Genomic DNA, 19,606 nt, shown 5'->3' on the forward strand with positions numbered 1-19,606 from the left:
AACCATTTGACAACATTCATCCGAATTTGAAATATTCACAAACGCTTTGTGAGTGATATCTTGTACAGCTAATGAAGTAACAGCTTTGTATCTTCTTTGAAATAATAAAAGCTTTGTATTTGTAGAACTGCAGCATCTTTGCTTCTAAAATACTTTGACTTTTTTTGATTATTGTGTGCAAATGTGCTGTACAATCGAAAGTGTATATATGTGTGTTAAGATGTTTAGTCATACTGTGCTCCGAAACTATGTATCAGCTATTCTTCAATTTGTCTTAGTTTTGTAAACTTACATTGACAATATGCCACTTTTTAATACACCTTGTTACCTTACCATGTCGATAGTTAACCTAAATCTGCTAAAAAAATCTATGGGGATTGTCAAAACATGTGATGATAAACCCCTAGGGCTCAAAATACATCGTGCATTGAAACGAAATCGCGGTTCTGACTGAAGGCGGTTGTTATTTATTTTACGGAAGTAATATGGTAACGCAAGTAACATTGACACCAATGGTTAAAATTATACTATACAGTATTTTACTGTTTATAATACAGATACAGAAAATGTCCATATTCAGTACAAAGTTATAAGTTTACTTAAATACTGACAGAGTACATACAAAATATAGAAACAAATTACAAACAAGTGAAAGTTACGAGTGGCATGAAGGTGTTACGCAGTCCCGTTCACTCGAAATCCTGATCATGATCAACTGTTTTAACAGCATGGAAACGAACGACACACACTGTAACCAATTGAGTCTGCGTGGGATGGTTTCGAAAAATCCTTGACGCTTCTTCGGAGCTGTGTGTGACGAGGTACGTACGCACAGGTCCCACAGTTCCCCGTAAATTGCGTGTCGATGGTGTGTGGGTGGGTAGCTAGCGCCTGATAGCGTCTCCAATTGTAAGGTTTCTAGGTTATTTTTGTTATTCAAGAGAAGTGATGTAAGCTCTATTTTCATTCGATGTGTCATACTTCAAATCTGTGTACTGGATATTTTTCAGACAGAGGTTTTAAACAGTTGATATTTTATATCACAGAGGCTCTGACTACAAACAATGTGAACCCTGATTGCTAGTAGCATTGTCGTTGGTGTAGCATTCTAGAAGAAGCTAGTGAGTGAGTCAATGTTGGTCGTGCTAAGAGGTTTGAGAATAGTTTTCAGAACTCGGAGAGAAAGATACCGAGAATGATGAATTTTGGAACTACAATTTGGTGAAGTTTGATTTCCGAAGTAAAGATTCCTAGATATTGCTGTTGTTGCACTGCTTGATTGCACTGAATTTACGGTATGTTGCAAAAGGCCAAAGTTTTAGCAGGAATTTTCTTTATTGGTTTGGTTTCATTGCTCAGATGAGATTAAGGAAGATTATCCGCTCACATGACTTACAGTCAGAAGTTCTGGATTTATCACTCTTTTGCCATTTCATATTAATCTCATGACAGAGTAATGTATGTTACAAAAGTTATTGTTGTGCTCAGAGAATGTGTTACAGTAGTATTCAGAACACGGTGAATAGAACTGAAGCATGATCTGCTTAGTATAAAAAAAATGGCTCTGAGCATTATGAGACTTAGCATCTGAGGTCATCAGTCCCCTAGAACTACTTAAACCTAACTTAAGGACATCGCACACATCCATGCCCAAGGCAGGATTCGAACCTGCGACCGTAACAGTAGCGAGGTTCCGGACTGAAGTGCCTAGAACCGCTCGGCTACTCCGGCCGGCTGCTGCTTAGCATAGATGCATGTCCTTGCGCAAGACGATCTGCTTAGCATAGATGCACTTTCTTGCGAAAGACTTCCTTTTTTTCCCCTTTAGCTAGTCTCTTGCTGAGCTGCATTTTTTTACGTCTATTACTTCGAACAGTACAGAGTTTCCGTTGCCACAGGTAAGAGATATCGATTTACTAGGGCCTGTTTTACATCAGTTAGAAACAGTAGAACATTCGTAGCTACGTGTTGCATTTCCAAATTAATGCTAGGGCTAGATTAGGTAAAGTTCATTTCCGATCTCATTTCTTTATCCTCACAGTGCTACGTGATTTTTACTCGTGTATCATGCAGTTTTCGGAAATTTGTTTAGTCAGTTTGCGTTCATAAAATTACTGCGCATTTTCACAGAAACAGTTTGGGTTTTTATTCCTTCAAAATTCATTTTGTAATGTAATGAAGCATTTCTGTCCTGTTAGTCTTGTATGGTGAAATTGGAAGTCACGTAATGTGACGTCACCCATTGCAGCACTGCTCATTGCACTGCGCAATACAGAACAGCAGCAGCAATAATACGGTTCGCGAGTATCGCTGCATTAAAGGAATACGGAGGGCCCCTCATTCCGTGTCGGAGTTGGAGAACATGAGTCGTAAGTTCGGATTGACTGGCGATTTGGAAAATGTTGCTGGGAGAGGCCGACGACGAATTGTACCACAAATTTTTGAAGTAGTTAGCTACTGTTTCCGTGGCTGAGAATGCTGGGCGCAATGTGCAATCTACAAGCAGTGCACGAGCTGTGTCGCGACAGCTGAACATCGAGTGGTCCACTGTTCGAACAATTTGAAATAGTATCCATACAAACTTCACATTGCTCATCAATTTTTGCCACGTGATGCAGACATTCGTGTAGACTTTTCTTGCAAGATTTAGTGATGACGACGTACGGCCTTCGAATGTTTTGTGGAGCGATAAAGCACACTTTACTCTGACTGGGGCACTGAACAATCACAACTGTCGCATTTGGATATCTTCATCGCCAACGAAAGTTCGTGTAATTCTCGGCATGGTAAAAACGTCACTGTGTGGTGTGGGTTGACTACGCACTTCATAGTTGGTCCATTTTTCATGGGTGAATTCACATCCCAGTGGACCAAAAGAAATGCAGCGTGGACGCTACACTTTACTGCGATCTGCATCCTCAGCATGTGATCCGTGCTCTACCGAAGGAGGGATGGTTTGGACTTCACTTTTCTGGAGCACCTCATATCGCCCGTGAGGTCACTCGGTTACCCCGTCACACATTTCCAGGAAACCGAATCATTGGTCGGCCATTCCAAACCGCGTGGCGACCTAGTTCACCAGATTTGAAGCCGTGTGATTATTGGCTGTGGCGTTTCCTGAAGGACGGTGTAGTATCCACGCCTATATTTTATTAAGAATAATATTCGCGATAGCGTTGACTGTGGAATGTGAATGAACATTCTCGCGATATTAATAAAAAGGTCTTCATCGTCAATAAAATAATAAATAATTGTTGCCAGTGATTTTATTTTGTAAAAAAATTATGTGTCAGGCAATACCCATGGAAAAAGATATTGAAAATCTCAATCTTTTCTTATTCGAACTGTTGTTCTGATAGGATGTGATTAATGTCTCGGAACACAGAGGTCTGTAAAAAACTGCATTGTGTTGCTAATTTGAAATTTGAAAAATAGAGTTTATGTGTCATTGAAATGAAACTTCTTTGTTAGGAGTTTTATTTCATTGTGATTCTGGTCCTATATAAATGTTAAGTTTTCTGATCAGCTATAAAGGAGCGCAGCCATTAGCGCTATTGATCTACAGCGCGGTTTATTGGTAAATGTTGAATAATAAGCGATTAACATTGAGAAATATTTTGAAATGTTAATCCAAATAGCGAAGATACAAAAAATTTAAGATATATTATTTCTTAGTAGCAAAACAGGCGTTGAAGCAGAATCGATAAGTGGTTGTCTTATGTGAGCCGCCATCTTAGTGAAATATAGCAGCGGCAGTTTTAAAATTGATTTTCTATACAGACAAGAATGTTGTTGGTCATAATTGCGATAATAATTGTGTAGTGGTGGCCCAGAACCCAATCTGAGGTAATAAATTCCACTTAGACTGTGAACAATCTCTAAATATAGTTGACTTCTATAAATGCAAATAGCATCTTACGTTATACAAATTCTTATATGCTGACGTATGAAGCCTGGTTATTGCGTAACAACCTTTATGAAACATTTTGACAGGATAAAATACAATCGTGTTGTGTGACAAAACGGTTTATTTTGCTTAAAGAAAAGTGTTGCTATCTCGAATAACAGTAGCGTTAAATTCTATAAACAATCTGCAACTAGTAATGAGACTATTATGCAACAGGACTGAAAATCGCTAAAAATCATTACTCTTGTGATCGGAGGCTTTCCCGACGTATGTGTTGTTTGCAGGGCTCTCGGGTGTCCAGCCGGATGCGATCGTTGAAGTCTCGTGATATTTCGGCGAATAACCTTTCCGCCATCATTAGCTGGTTCTGATGGAATGGTCTGTCTGCTGCTGCTGCTCTCATCTTTTACTTTCCCCTCTTTGTGGAAGTGTGAGGGGGAGTTTGTAGCCTTTCGGCTTTTACTCTCCTGTGTACGTGTGTGTGTGTGATTCTTTCTGTAGTTTTTTGGTGTCTGTGATATGTGATGACTGTTCTGTTTGAGTCTGGTGTTTGCCTGAGGTTGGCGAGATGTTTGGTGTTATATGGGAAGGAGCAGGATTTGGGATTGGATATTGGGATTTTCTCTTTGATTTAAACGTCGAAGATCGTCATGGGGCGCTTGTGCTCGTCGCGGGACATGTCATACCGACCTAGGGAGTGGATGAGGGCGTTTCCTGATCTGGAAGAACCCTCATAGAAGGCCCTTGCCAGATCTTGGAAACGCTCTCTCAGGAGTGGGATTTCGGTAGCGGCGTGCAGATCATCTGTGGGGAATCCAAGAAGTAAATGCAGTGCCCTCCTGAGGGCGCGGTTCTGTAGCCTCTGGAGTTTGTCCAGGTGCTGCTTTGCCGCGTATCCCCAGACAGGGCATGCATATTCCATTACTGCTGGATCAGGGCCTGGTACACATTTACTCCTACTGGGCAGGGAAGGGAGCTGGTTGAGTTCAGGGTTGGGTATAGGGTGGACATTCTGGCGCAGACCTTCCTGTGGACCTCGTCTATGTGGGGTTTCCACGTGACGAGAGTCCAAGGTTACGCCAAGGTACTTGGCGGTTCTGCGCCAGGGGAGTTGGGTTCCGTTTAGGTGAAGGTGGAGGGGGGGACGTTGAAGAGGTTCACGCCTTCCGAGCCAGCAGGTAATCAGCATAGCCTGCGTCTTTTCAGAGTTGATGGTGATGCGCCAGCGACGGGCCCAGGTTTCTGTGTCGTCTAAAACCCTTTGTAGCCTACGAATGACCAAGTCCTAGTTCACATTTCTCGTCTAGAAGGCTGTGTCGTCTGCGTACTGTGCAGTGTGCACCAGAGGGGGGCCGCTGGAGTGTCTGCTGTGTACAGACTGTACAAAACGGGCCTCAGGACCGATCCCTGTGGCACCCCAGCACGAATACGCCTTTTGGTGGAGGTGGCAGTTTCTCCTTTGAAGTTCTATTCGTGAGATAGCTTTTGATCAGCTGATGCCCCCGGGAAACCCTTGTGTGTACAACTTGTAGAGTAGCCCTCTATGCCATACTGAATCAAAGGCTTTGGCTACGTCTAGTAGCACTATGCCGCAGTAGCCTCTGTGGTTGAAGCCCTCTGTGGCTGCTTCAACCGTTCTCATGAGCTGTTGTGGGGCAGAGAGGTTCTGCCAGAATCCGAATTGGAAATCCGGCAGAATTTGCTCTCTTGTAATGTGTTCCTGTATGGGTCTTAGCAGGAGGCGCTCATAGATCTTGCTGAGAGTTGGCAAGAGGCTAATCGGCCTGTAGTGCTGCGGGAATAGAGGGTCTTTCCCCGGTTTGTGTATCGCGACCACTTCCCCATGTTTCCAGCAAGCTGGGAACTCGCGGGATCTAGTAATCTCGTTGAGGACGTTCGTGAGGTGTGTGATCGCTGTTGGTGGGGGATTTTTCACTAACTGATTTGTGACACTGTCGTGTCCTGGCGCCTTTTTTGTAGGAGGGACCTAATTACTCTTGCCATGTCCTCGGGGGTAGAAAGTATGGGTTCGTCCTCTGGGTCCTCCTCAGCATTGAGGAAGACAGCCAGTTGACGACTGACTACCTCTTCATGCTCTTCATGCTCTTCATCCTGGGGTTCTGCCGCTTGACTGCTTCTCGAAGGAGTCGGCGAGGGCGTTGGCCGTCTCAGCGTGGCTGTAGACCAGACCCCGCTCGCCGTGCAGTGGCGGCATCCTAGCGCGTCTTTTTGTGAACTGTTTGGTTTCTTGCCATAGTGTATGATCGTCTACTTTGAGAGCCGTGAGGCGGTTTTGCCATTGCTGGTTTCTGTGCTCATTGAGCGCTACCTTCAGTTATCTCTGCAGACGATTGAGCAGCCTCCTGGTGCCCTGATCTCTGGTGATCTTCCTCTCCTTTGCCACTCTGTTCTTATGTCGCATTTGAGCTAGCAAGTGTTCCGGGATTTGCGGCGGTGGGCCATCCCTTTGTGGAGGGGTGGCATCTTCCGCTGCCTGCAAGATGGTGCCTGTTAAGTCTTGTAGCGCTTGTTCTACTGTTTCGGCAGTAGGTGGCGGAGCGCGAGCGATATCAGAGGCGACAGTTTCTCGGTATCGCTCCCACTCTGTACGTTTGTAAAACGTCTGGTACCGTGGGAGTGCTACCCATTCTCCCACATAGACTTCTAGTATCACTGGGCTGTGGTCGGAGGACATTCTGTTGATTGTCCTTGCGGCCACAAACCCTGAGATCCTCCTAGTAAGAGCTATGTCTAACACGTCGGGCCTGCCTCCATTTTCTGGAAAAGATGTGGGCTCGACTGGACCCCATGTTTCGAAGTGGTGGGTGCACGCTAGTTGTTGCAGTTTGGCGCCTGCTCTGGAGGTTACTCTAGAATTCCAATCACGGTGTTTGGCATTGAAGTCGCCCCATATTATGAGTTTGCCTTCAATTTGCCCAAGAGCATCTACGTCTCCCTCATCTATCTGGTCTTGTGGGGGTCGGTAAATTGCAACAGTTGTTAGGGGTCCGGTGGTAGTGGTTACTTCCACCGCCACTGCTTCGATTTTGTTGGTAGCTGGTAAGAATACTAGGTGGTGTGGTGGTGTGGGGATCCCTCTTTTATGTATATGGCCACTCCTCTGCCTTGGGTTGGTCTGTCTTTACGGTAGCTAACGTAGTTGGGAATTGTCGCTTTTATTCCCGGTTTTAGGTGGGTTCCCCCCATCATGCATATGTCGATGGAAAACTCCTTCATGAGTATCTGAACTCTTGATTGACAATGTCATCTGCGTTAAAGACGTACATTGTCAGGCCTTGGATATTTGGTCGTCTATTCATGATGGGGTTTTGAAACAACTGAGGAAGTCGCAGAGGGGAGCGACTGCTGGACTCTTGAATTCCTTCATCTTTTCCATGACGAGGTTCATGGTCTGCACCATTATTCCTAACAACTGATCCACGGGGGGGGGGGGGGGGGGGGGGGGGAGGCTGTGTGTGGGTTTCCCCAGAGCTCTCTCTGTCATGGTGGAGCTGGTTATTGTTGCTGTATGTTTCCCGGTGTTGTTCTAGTGTTGGTGTCTGCTGTTGTGGTGATGGAGCTATGTTTCCATGGCTTCTCAAAGGGGAAACCACTTCCGTGTAATTTGACCTTGGCGTGTCCGGTCTTGGTTTTACCCAGGCCTTGTCCCTGTGTGTTATCGTGTTTTGTTTTTTTCTGTGGCTGGATGGGTTGGTGGTGTTTAGTTTGCATGTATGGGGGGCGGCCTTGGCGCTCTTTGCCTGCTGTGAGTGTCTTTTGTGGACCTCACAACCTTGGTAACCCGCTGTGTGGTTTTTACTACACAGCGCACAACTTATTTGTGGGTCCATGTGTTTTATTGTGCACGTCCTTGTGTCATGGGCCTCGGCCCATTTTCTGCACCTTACTGCCATGGACGAGTGTGCTGCAATATGATTGATGCCCTGACACCTGAAGCACTGCACCGTCTTGTTTTTGCGGCACAGTGGTTCAGTGGTCACAGAGACAGCCAGGATCATCTTTATTTCCCTTTTGTTTTGCTGGATATCTGGCAGTGCGACCTGGTATAGGGGCCATTTGCTTCCTATGTTGCCCATCTGCTGGACCGCCTTGACGACGTACCCCTGGGCAGTCAAGTCTGTTTTGATCACCTGGGGGGACAGTCGCCTCAGTAGGTCTCGGATCACATTGTTCTTGTCTCGTGTCTTTGTTGTGGGGAATGTGTAGTGGGGTATGTTTTTGTTGTTAAGAAGTGTTTTGATTGTGCTGTAGTGCCCAAGTGTGCGTACTGTTATTTTGATTTTATCACCACCAGCAGGTTTTACCTGGAAACTGCCTCCCTCGATTTCTGTTTTTAGCATCTCGGAGAGTTCCTCATAATTCTGGGTAAACTCTGCGACAATCGGAGGGAGGTGGTGGGTGACGTGATTTTGTGTTCGTGTTGTGTCATGTGATGTCTCTGGCTCATCAGCCACCGCCTGAAACCTGTTCGGGGTGGGTTCCACTCCCCGAGCAGCCAGAAGCCTCGGCTGGCGAAAGGTTTTCTTGGCCGGCACGAAACCATCCGAGTCTTGCCCGGTTACGTGGTTCCCTTCCAGTGCAGTTGTTTCCTGGTCCCCTCTCACAGCGACGACAGGTGCTGTCGGGGGCGCAGTTTCGTCACAAGGGGTGGTTGGGTTGGGGGTGGTGGAGTGTTCCTTTACCTTGGAGTGCTTCCTGTCCTTCCTTGCACGCCACTGTTTAGATGAGGTGGACTTGAGTGGGGGGGGGGGGGAGGGGGGGGAGGAATTTAGGAACTGAGACCGGGTAGGGGTTTGGGTACCAGTTGCGGGTTTGGGAAGGATTTGGTCGGTTGACGGGACTTCTGCTTGCCAGTTAGGTTGAAGAAGTGTTCGGCGAGGCGATTTTGGCCGTTGGCAACCAGGAGCGGATAAGGAGAGGGGAGGAAGGGGGGGGGGATCACAAATACTGACAATGTATTTGTTTGTTTGTGATTTGCGTGTGTTTGCTATGTCTGGAGCGGAAAGGGGGCTTGCTGCCAGGTGATTGTCAGTTGTAAATTTTGTTGTCACCGTTGGTTTTTCCGGTTGCATTGCTGACCCTAGGAGAACGAAGGTAGACGCGGAATTCTGGACGGGGGCGGCGGAAAACCTTTATGTGGTTCCGCGGCCTGCTTCCAGGTCCTGGCCTACTTTTTCCCTGTTATTGGAGGAGGGGGGAGGGGCAGAGACTAACTCTGCGGCAGCCGAAGCGCTCGAAACGGCCGGCGGCGCGGCCCGCGGCAACAAGAAAACGCGCTTCGTGTCGTCAGCGGAGTCTGACGCTGACGCTGGAATGACAAACCTGTCCTTGGCTCGTGGTGGTGCAGTTTAGACAACAAATTTGTCATTACTGCGGTTCCTGTGAGAGAGAGAAAGATATATTACCACTCTTGTTGATTGGTCCTGTCTGGTGTAACCTGAAAAGAGAAAGACATTCTGTTGAGGGATTAGTAAAACTTAATCCCTCAGCAGGTCAGGCCAACGCGTGGTTGGCCTGTGATGAGGTTGTTGGCCCAGTCGAAGGATGAGCCGGTTGCGGGAGCGTCCCGTCTTCTCGTAGAACTTCCTGGCGGCGGCGAGAGGCAGGATCCCGGTGTCCTCGTGGAGTCGGCGCGTTGAGAAGGGCCTCAGAAGATGCGTAGCAGTCTTCATGGCGCGGTTCGGTATCCGCTGCAGAGTCATAATGTGAGCATCTGCGGCTTTCCCCCAGACCACGACCGCACACTCTAACAGTGGGCGAACCAATGTTAGATAAAGCGTGATGCCGTGTTGCGGTGGCAATGACGACTGCGGGTTTAGCAGCGGATACAGGGCGCGAAGGCGTCCTATTGCTCTCCCTTTCACATCACGGATATGATGCTTCCAGGTGAGCCTGCAGTCTAGGGTAACCCCTAGGTATTTCGCCGTCCCACTCCATAGGTTAGGTTCTCCCAGGATTTCGACTGGCGTAAGCCCTGGCGGCAGAAGTCTTCAGGTGAAGACGTCTGCCTGGCTCGTCGAGGCGTTGAATTTCAGCCGCCACTTTGTTGACCATGAGCCCAAGACGTCGCACCCGCGTTGGAGGCGGTTTCTCAGCACTTGGGCGTTCATGCTGCGAGTGAACAGGGCTGTATCATCGTACAGCGCCAGTTCAACTCCAGCCACTTTCGGCGCGTCGGCAGTGTACAGGAAGTGCAGCGAGGGGCCGAGAACCGACCCCTGCGGCACCCCTGCACATATCTGCCGGTCTGTGGACGTACCGTCGTCAGCCCTCACGTGAAAGGTTCGTTCAGACAGGTACGACCGCAGCAGCGTCATATGGGACGTCGGTATCCCTTGTTCAAAAAGTCTGAACTCGAGACCGTCGTGCCACACCGAATCAAACGCTCGGGAGACATCTAGGAACACTGCCCCAAAGAATTCCCTTGTTTCCAATGCCCTCATCGCCGGTTCTACCACCCGCAAGAGCTGGTGGGAAGTGGCATGTTCTTCTCGGAACCCGAACTGCTCGTCCGGCATGATGCCCTCCTGGGTGACGTGTCGCATCAGTCTTGTCGGGTACAGCCTCTCGAAGACTTTTGTTTTTGTTTGTTTGTGTTTGTTTGTGACGCCATCGCTGCCTCCAGCGTTCTTGGGGTTCAGCGAGCGAAGCTGCACAGCGACTTCCTCCTCCGTTATCGGCTCGATAACGTCGCCTTCCTCCCTTGCGGCGCAGAAGGTTGGTAGTTGCTCGTGGACCCGCCGTATGTGGTCGTCGTCGATGATGTCGGCCACCGGTGTGAAGTTTGCTGCAAATGCGTCAGCCAGGACGCTGGCTTTCGCGTCGGGGTCGCTGGCGAAGTCGCTCCCGACCTGTACAGGCGTTATTCGCTGTCGCCGGCATAAGAAGGACTTTACCACCCTCCAGGCACTGCCATCCTCAGGATTGAGGGTAGACACAAGGTCTTCCCATTCCTGGTTCCGGTGTTGCTCGACTGCTGCCTTGATTTCCCGTCTCATGCGGTTTAAGCGGCGCTTCGTGTCTGGTTGGCGAGTGAGCTGCCATTCACGAAACAGTCGGTTCTTCTCGGTGATCGCTTCCAGGATGGGGCGCGGTAGCTGTCGCGAGAAGTCTAGTGGTCCTTGGCGACGTCTCGGCGTGGCTTTCTCCGCTGCTCGGAGTGTTCTTCGGATGAAGAACGCTAGGGCGGCGTCTGCCCCTACCACGGCGGGGTTTGGCGCGTCCTCGAGCAGTTCGAGGGCTTTCGTTTGAAAGCGCTCTGCGTCGAGCCTGCGATAGCTCGGAAGGCTGTCTGGAAGAGAAGCTCCGGCCACGTCGAGGCCAAAAGTGACCGGTACGTGGTCGGAGGAGATGACGTTACGCGTCTCAGCAGTCGCGCTGGATTTCCTTCAGAAGAGCAATATCGAGCACATCCGGTTGCCCCCATGCAGGGAGAATTTTATTTTACTTTTAATTTTTTTTTTTTTTTTTGCATGTTTCATTCCAGTCCCTTATGGGGAGAGGCGGGCCTAATGCCATTTTGACGCCTTAGCTTATCTTATGGACTCTCTTTATTTCCAACATTGGGTGGATTTCTTATATACTATTCTGACATGCTGTTCCTATTTCCTATTTGTATTCTATTGATTTCTAATTCTTTACTGTTGTATTCTACTGTCTGGTAGCCAATTTTTTTTTATTTTGGTCTGTCTGCTCATTGTCAGTGTTATTTATGTCCGTCAGTAAATCCCGCGGAGTGTCCTCTGCGGCCGTCGTAGAAGGGTCTTGTGTCCGCTTGTGGTGCGACTCCTTCATGGAGTTAAGTAATGGTTGCCCTGCCTCGCTCAGTTGAAAACCTGTGTCTCGGTTTATGAGATTGTCCGTTACGCGAATTTCAATGGCCTCCTTGACGATGCTGTCCCAGTAGAAACTGGTAGGGGCAAGAATCTTGGTCTCTTTGTATTTCGCTTTGTGTCCAGTTTCCGAGCAGTGTTCTGCCAGTGCCGATCTGGTGGGCTGGCCTAGGCGCGTGTGGCGTTGGTGTTCTTTGCAGCGGTCTTCGACTGTTCGGATTGTTTGACCGATGTAGGATTTGCCGCAATCACATGGAATATTATACAGGGTGAAAACTATTTAAACCGACAAACTCTGGGAGGATGTAGGGGTCAGCAAAACAAATATTTTTCACTACTGTTATTTTTTCCTATGAGGAGTATTTAAACCGGTAGAGGAAGATTTCTCTGGCGGCAAATTAATTAAACCAACAAGCACTTTTTAAGACCGAGAGACAACACATTAACACGACCCAATTTCAATTAGAGTAGATTTTCAAAAATTCCTCCATTGACACGTAAACAGTAGTTACTCCGTCTGATCATGTTCTGTCTGACACGAGCAAAAAACCCAGGAGTAACTGGAATTGTTCCTACTCCTGCTACTATCCGGCCAACCAGGTCCTCTTCTGATGCAACAGGAGTTGCGTAAACAAGGTTATGCATCTCTCCCCACACAAAAAAGTCCAGAGGGGACATATATGGGGATCGAGCAGGCCATGGTACAGGACCACCTCTACCAATCCACGTTTCTGGGAACCGTCGGTCCAGGAATCGACGCACACGACGTCTGAAATGTCATGTTGGAACCACATGCGTTGTCTTGTAGGGAGCGGGACGTCTTCCAGCTATTCTGGCAATGCTCTGGCGAGAAAATTGTAATACAGCCTGCCATTTAATGGCCTACGTAGCAGATACGGCCCAATTAAACAGTCCCCAACAACACCGACCCACACATTAACGAAGAAGCGCACTTGATGAGCGCTAGTAACTGTGGCATGTGGGTTATCCTCACTCCAAACATGCGAATTGTGCATGTCGAAGACTCCATCACGCCCGAACGTTGCTTCATCGGTAAACAACACAGAGGATGGAAATGTAGGACGCATTTCACACTGTTCCAGGTACCACTGCAAAAACTGTGCTCTGGGTGGATAATCAACTGGTTCCAGGTTGTGGACACGCCGCAAGTGAAATGGACGTAGCAATTGCTCTCGAAGGACTGTTCTTACATTCGTCTTATTCGTCCCCATGTTACGTGCAATTGCACGAGTACTGATTGAAGGATCCCGCTCCACATGCTGCAAGACAGCTTCCTCAAATTGCAGCGTTCTTACCGTGCGACGGCGTCCCTGTCCAGGTAATCTGCTAAATGACCCGGTCTCACGCAGACGTTGGTATACAGCAGCAAACGTCGTATGATGCGGGATACGGCGATTAGGATATTGTTGTTGATAAACCCGCTGTGCACCTCGTCCGTTGTGGTGCGATACGTAGTACTCACCAACAATATCAGTGTACTCACTCCAGGAGTATCGCTGCATTAGCAAACAGAGACAATGCTCTACGACATTGGTGGACAGCAGTTGCTTACAACTGAAGAGCGTAATACCCCTATAACGACTGAAGATCGTAATACGGCCTCTAACAACTGAACAGCGTAATACGGCCTCCATCGGTTTAAATAATCCTCATAGGAAAAAGTGACATTAGAGAAAAATATTTGTTTTGATGTCCCCTACAACCTCCCAGAGTTTTCGGTTTAAATACTTTTCACCCTGTATACGCCCCATTTCTTGAGGCCAAATCCGTCTTTCACTGTCCCCAGTAGGGCCCGTATCTCAGATGGTGGTCGGAAGACCGTGTCAGTTTTGTGTTGTTTTAGCAGTCTCCCAATTTTTGATGTCGCATTGCCTGCATACGGTAGAAGGGTAAGGCTTGTTTCCTCATCTTTAGACTGTTCTTCATCTGGGGTTTCTGCAATGTTTCCGTCGTCTGAGGGCTGTCTGAATCTGTCGTTTGCTGTATCCGTGCTTGTGAAACTCATTTTCTAGGTGTTTGAGGTCTTTGTGCAGACTTTGTTCGTCCGATATCGAGTATGCCCTATGAACCAGTGTGTTTAGCATCCCGATGAGTTGTTCAGGATGGTGGCAACTCGAGGCGTGTAGATATAGGTCCGTATGTGTAGGCTTGCGGTACACGCTATGACCCAGTGTGTCATTTGATCTCCGCTCTGCAAGTACACCAAGAAAGGGCAATTTCCCTTTCTTCTCAATCTCCATGGTGAACCGTATGTTGTCGTGGACAGAATTTAGATGTCGTAAAAACGTCAGTAGATGATCAGGTCCGTGGGGCCAGATGACAAACGTGTCGTCTACGTATCGGTAAAAACACACGGGTTCCCGTTCGTCCGCTTGAGGTGTCTCCTCTTCGAAACTCTCCAAAAATAAGTCGGCTACCACTGGTGAGGGAGGGCTCCCCATAGACACACCGTCGGTTTGCTCATAGCATTGGCCATTGAAGACGAAGTAGGTGGATGTGAGTACGTGCCTGAACAGTTGTGTGCAAAGAAGGGTAGCTCGTTTCGTGTTATCGAGCAATACGGGTGAGAGTGTCACTGATATGATACGCGAGCTGGGGTGGTAGTCACTGAAACAAAGGCGGTCTTATTTGCGGCGTGATCTATTTACGAAATTTCAAAAGTTTCTCTTCTGAATGCAAAAATATTTTATTGACATTCTACGAAGGGAGAAACCATCATCATAATAAAATAAGAGAAATCAGAGCTCGAATGGAAAGATTTAGGTGTTCCTTTTTCCCATGCGCCATTCGAGAGTGGAATGATAGAGAAGTAGTATGAAAATGGTTTGATGAACCCTCTGACAGGCACTTAAGTGTGAATTGCAGAGTAACCATGTAGATGTAGATGTAGAAAAAGTCTCTTACTGAAGAAGCTTGAACGTGGCAGGGAAGACAGAAAATCTGAAAAGGGAAACGCAAAGTTTCAGTCTAGATATAGCAGGGATCAGTAAAGTGAAGTGGAAAGGAGACAAGGATTTCTGGTCAGATGAGTATAGAGTAATATCAACAGCAGCATAAAATGCTAAAACGGGAGTAGGAGTCGTTATGAATAGGATGGTAGGGCAGAAAGTGCTACGGTCAACAGTTCAGTGATAGGGATATTCTTATCCGAATCGACAGTAAACCAACATCGACAACGATAGTTCAGGGATACATGCCGACGATGAAGACGAAGATGTAGAGAAAGTATATGAGGATATTGAAAGGGTAACATAGTACGTAAAGGGAGGTAAAATCTAATAGTCATGGGAGACTGGGATGCAGTTGTAGGGGAAGGAGTAGAAGAAAGGGTTATAGGAAAATATGGGCTTGGGACAAGGAATGAGAGAGGAGAAAGACTAACTGTGTTTTGCAATAAATTTCAGCTAGTTATAGCGAGTACTCTGTTCAAGAATCACAAGGAGAGGAGCTATGCTTGAAAAAGGCCGGGCGATTCGGGAAGATTTCAGTTACATTACATCATGGTCAGATCATTGGGGAAAGTTTCAACAAAACGAGTATTCAAATAGGTGTGTAGAATGTATGAATCTGCGACATACCATCTGACTTTCGGAAAAATATCATCCACACAATTCCGAAGACTACAAGACCGCACAAGTGCGAACACTATCGTACAATCAGCTTAACAGCTCGTGCGTCCAAGCTGCTGATGATAATAATATACAGAAGATAGGGAAAGAAAATTGAGGATGTGTTGCATGACGATCAGTTTGGCTTTTGGAAACATAAAGACACCTGAGAGGCATTTCCGACGTTGCGGTTGACAGTGGTACCAAGACTAAAGAAAAATCAAGACACGTTTATAGGATATGTCGACGTGGAGAAAACTTTCGACTGTGTAAAATGGTGCAAGGTGTTCGAAATGCTGGGAAAAATAGGGGTAAGGTAATGGGAGTGACGGGTAATACACAACTTGTACAAGAGCCAAGAGGGACCAATAACAGTGGACGACCAAGGATGAAGTGATCGGATTAAGAAGGCTGTAAGGCAGGGACGTAGCCTTTCCCCCCTGCTCTTCAATCTCTACGTCGAGGAAGCAATGATGGAAGTAAAAGAAAGGTTCAGGAGTGAAATAAAAATTCAAATTTAAAGGATACCAACGATACGACTCGCTGACGACGTTGGTACCCTGAGTGAAACTGAAGAAGAATTACAGGATCTGCTGAATGGAATGAACAGTCTAATGAGTTCAGAATATGGATTGAGAGTAAATCGAAGCAGAAGTGGCAGAAATGAGAAAAGTGGGAAACATGACATCAGGATTGATGGCCACGAAGTAGATGGAGTTAAGGAATTGCGCTAGCTAGTCAGCAAAATAACCAATGACGGACGGAGAAAGAACATCGAAAGCAGACTAGCTCTGACAAATAGGGCATTCCTGGCCAAAAGAAGTTCACTAGTATCAAACATAGGCCTTAATTTGAGAAAGAAATTTCTGAGACTGTGCGTTTGGAGCACAGCGTTGTGAGTAGTGAAACATGGACTGTGGGAAAACCGGAACAGAAGAGATTCGAAGCATTTGAGATGTGGTGCTACTGATGAATGTTGAAAATTAGGTGCACTGATAACGTAAGGAACGAGGAGGTTCTGCGCAAAATGGGAATGGAATTTACGGAAACACTGACAAGAAGGAATTTATGGAAACACTGACAAGAAGGAATTTATGGAAACACTGACAAGAAGAAGGGACAGGACAATAGGACATCTGTCATGACATCAGGAATGACTTCCACTGTAGTAGAGGGAGCTACAGAGGACAAAAACCGTAGACAGAGATTGCAGTAAATCCTGAAAATAGTTGCGGACGTAGTTTCCAAGTGCAGCTCTGACAAGGGCAGTCCACGACGTTTGGAACGCGGATTTACTTCAAACTTCGCACACTCGGAGTACTCCATTACGATAACAAAATGTGTAACCAGTAACGAGTACTTCTCAAGCGTTAATGAGAAAATCGCAAGATAATTTCGGTCGTCAAGTATATACCTGTGTGTGGCCGCTTTTACCATGAAGCGGCGGCAGCCGAGTGGGTAGCGTTCAAGCCCCGTAATCACTGGATCGCTGGATCGAGTCCCGTTCGTCACTCTTTTTATTTCTAACACAATTTTCTTTACTAGTTACGAAAAATACCATTCTGCCATTGTACTCGTAATGTCCAAAGCGACGATTAATTGTACATCTTTCGAAAGCCGTCTGTGCTGGTCAAATCTTGGAGATAACAAGTAGTTTCGGGCTCCTTCCAGGTATAAGTGATTTCTCAAATCACGGATAAGCAGACATTTTCAGTATCACTTTATGCGTTTGGTCGTTTACTAGTCGATAGTTATGAATATTATATTACTTGTGATAATAAACATTTGTAGACTGCCAAATAACATTGTAAATTTAATAAATGTTCATCCGATTACACGTATTTTTCCCATTATATCAATTGTAATGTAAATAGTAAAGGAAACGACTGTGTTAGAAATAAAAAAAAACTGACGAACGGGACTCGATCCAGCGATCGGGGGCTTGAACGCTACCCACTCGGCTGCCGCCGCTTCATGGTAAAAACGGCCACGCACAGGTATGTACTTGACGACCGAAATTATCTTGCGATTTTCTCAATAACGCTTGAGAAGTATGCGCTACTGCTTACAAATTTTGTTGTCCTAATGGAGTACTACGAGTGTGAGAAGTTTGAAGCAAGTCCGCGTTCCAAACGTCGTGGTCTCCCCTTGTGCGATGAAGAAGTTGGCACAAGAGATGAGATCGTGGTGGGTCGCATCAAATCAGTGAGAAGACTGATGACAAAAAAAAAAAAAAAAAAAAAAACAGTGATATATGTGAATATTGCATTCAAAATGTGCTGCGAACACAGATAGTAGTGAAGAAATAATAAAATAAAGTGTTATGGTTTAGGCGCCAGTTTTCCTGAATGAACAACGAAAATTAAGTAAGCGACGAACATCTTTCATCTTTTTGTGGGGGATCTCAGCGATGAAAAGTTTCGTAAAGGTTTGAAATCACGCGTAAAGTCCCTAGTGCTCTCAGTCACAGATGCTGGATGAATGAAGTATGGCTACTTCCGCTTCATGAGGTACACTTCTTTTCTCCCGCACCTGAAACCCTTTGGTTTTTAGAAATATATAAGATAGCCTGTTTTAATTCAAGGTACAAGCAACCCTCATTGCAAATTTTATCTATACACTTGCAGCCGTTTCCGCGTGAAGGGGTAACAGACATACTACAACGCACAAAAACTTTCATTTTTATAATATATGTAAGATATAGAGTGACAATTATTGAACTATGTGGAAAAAAACCTAAATTAGTTACTAACTACGGCGTACATACACTTTATTCAACATGTAAACGTCACTACCCCTTTTCGGATGTAGGTTGTGACATGCTCGATATGGGTGCGATCATTGGCGATTATTTGACGCAGACGAATAGCGAAATTCTACACTAGCCGGTGAAGTGTCGGAACATCGACGCTGTCGATGACCTCCTGAATGCCTGCTTTCAGCTCAGCATTGGTTTTGGGGTTATTGCTGTACACATTGTCTTTAATGTAGCCTCACAAAGATTAGTCGCATGTCTTCAGATCCAGATACGGCGGCCAATCGAGACCCATGGCAGTGGCGTCTGGGTGCCCCAGAACACGAATGCGGCCCTCAAACTGCTCCCCCAGGGCATCAGACACTCTCCTGCTTCTGTGGCGGTCGAGTTCCGCCTGTCATGAAGCACATATTGTCGAAATCAGGATGATTGTGGAAAATGGGGATGAAACCATTTTCCACAACCTTCATGTACCGTTCGGTAGTTACCGCGCCATCAAGGTAAATATCGCACCGATTATTCCGTGATCGGACACTGCACATCAGACAATCACCCGTTGAGCGTGAAGAGACTTCTCGGTCGCGAAATGCGGATTCTCAGTCCCCCAAATGCGCCAATTTTGCTTGTCGACGAACCCTCCAAATGAAGGTGGGCTTCGTCGCTAAACCAAACTATGCCAGCGCATACTATTTCCCAGAGTGCCGCGTGGCCAGCAGTTTGAACATCCTAACACAAACCGTAATGACGATTTTATTGCGCGTATTTCAATAATATTGTCTCCCTGTATAAGATAACAGGCATAGCGTCAATCACAGGGATGAACAAATTTATTGTTACAATGAGCGGAGTTACCTACAACCTCTCTCAGTTGGTGAATCAGTGTTAAAGAAGGTCAAGCCTCGCAATTCTTATGTCGGAATCTAAACCTTCACTTCTGGGTATCACCCGTTTATCCCTTAGTGGCTTTCTCTGTCGTCCTAAAAGCGTGTGGCAGATGTACGCGTAAAAAGAAGGAATATCTTTCTGAAACGACTGTGTGCTTGCAGGTTGTTACTGCGACAGGAAAAAAGAATAAGCACGGAAGTCGTCGTTCTTCCTGTGGTTTTCCCATACTGCGGAAAGACTTCCGCTACGAGAATCCTTATAGTGCGCCCGCGATGCCAGCGATGCTCACTGCGTGTGATTCCCTCTCGGTCTCAACAACAGCTGACAATGCATCCAGTGGGGGTAGCTGCTCCGTTACTGGTTTTGCTGGCGGCGAACGGCACTACGGTGCTCGACTGTGTCTGCGATAATATCTCCACACACAGCTTCGAGAGCTACGGTGCCAAGTGGGTATATAGCGCCTACTGTAGCGATTTCAGTGAGTACTTTTTCGTATAGCACTGATTCACACTACTTTAATCACCGTCCAGTTTTGATGTACTGAGATTAGGCTTTGCTTGCATATATCGTTATCAAA

At 46.6% G+C, this 19,606-nt stretch overlaps 1 protein-coding gene across 14 annotated transcripts in view; it reads left to right on the forward strand.

The window, feature by feature from the left end:
- Window positions 1-19,331: 19,331 nt before the first annotated feature.
- The window catches only part of LOC126424792 (uncharacterized), a 322,429-nt gene continuing 322,154 nt past the window's right edge, over window positions 19,332-19,606 (forward strand). For 13 of the 14 annotated variants that reach the window (XM_050087575.1, XM_050087576.1, XM_050087573.1 and 10 more), the window contains exon 1: window positions 19,332-19,507. In XM_050087575.1, the coding sequence (XP_049943532.1) occupies window positions 19,357-19,507 (151 nt within the window). In that variant the 5' untranslated portion in view covers window positions 19,332-19,356. The remainder of the gene's footprint in view (window positions 19,508-19,606) is intronic. The other variant, XM_050087582.1, reaches the window with a different exon arrangement.

Source organism: Schistocerca serialis, chromosome 10, assembly GCF_023864345.2.
Source record: "Schistocerca serialis cubense isolate TAMUIC-IGC-003099 chromosome 10, iqSchSeri2.2, whole genome shotgun sequence".
Classification (NCBI taxonomy): Eukaryota; Metazoa; Arthropoda; class Insecta; order Orthoptera; family Acrididae; genus Schistocerca; species Schistocerca serialis.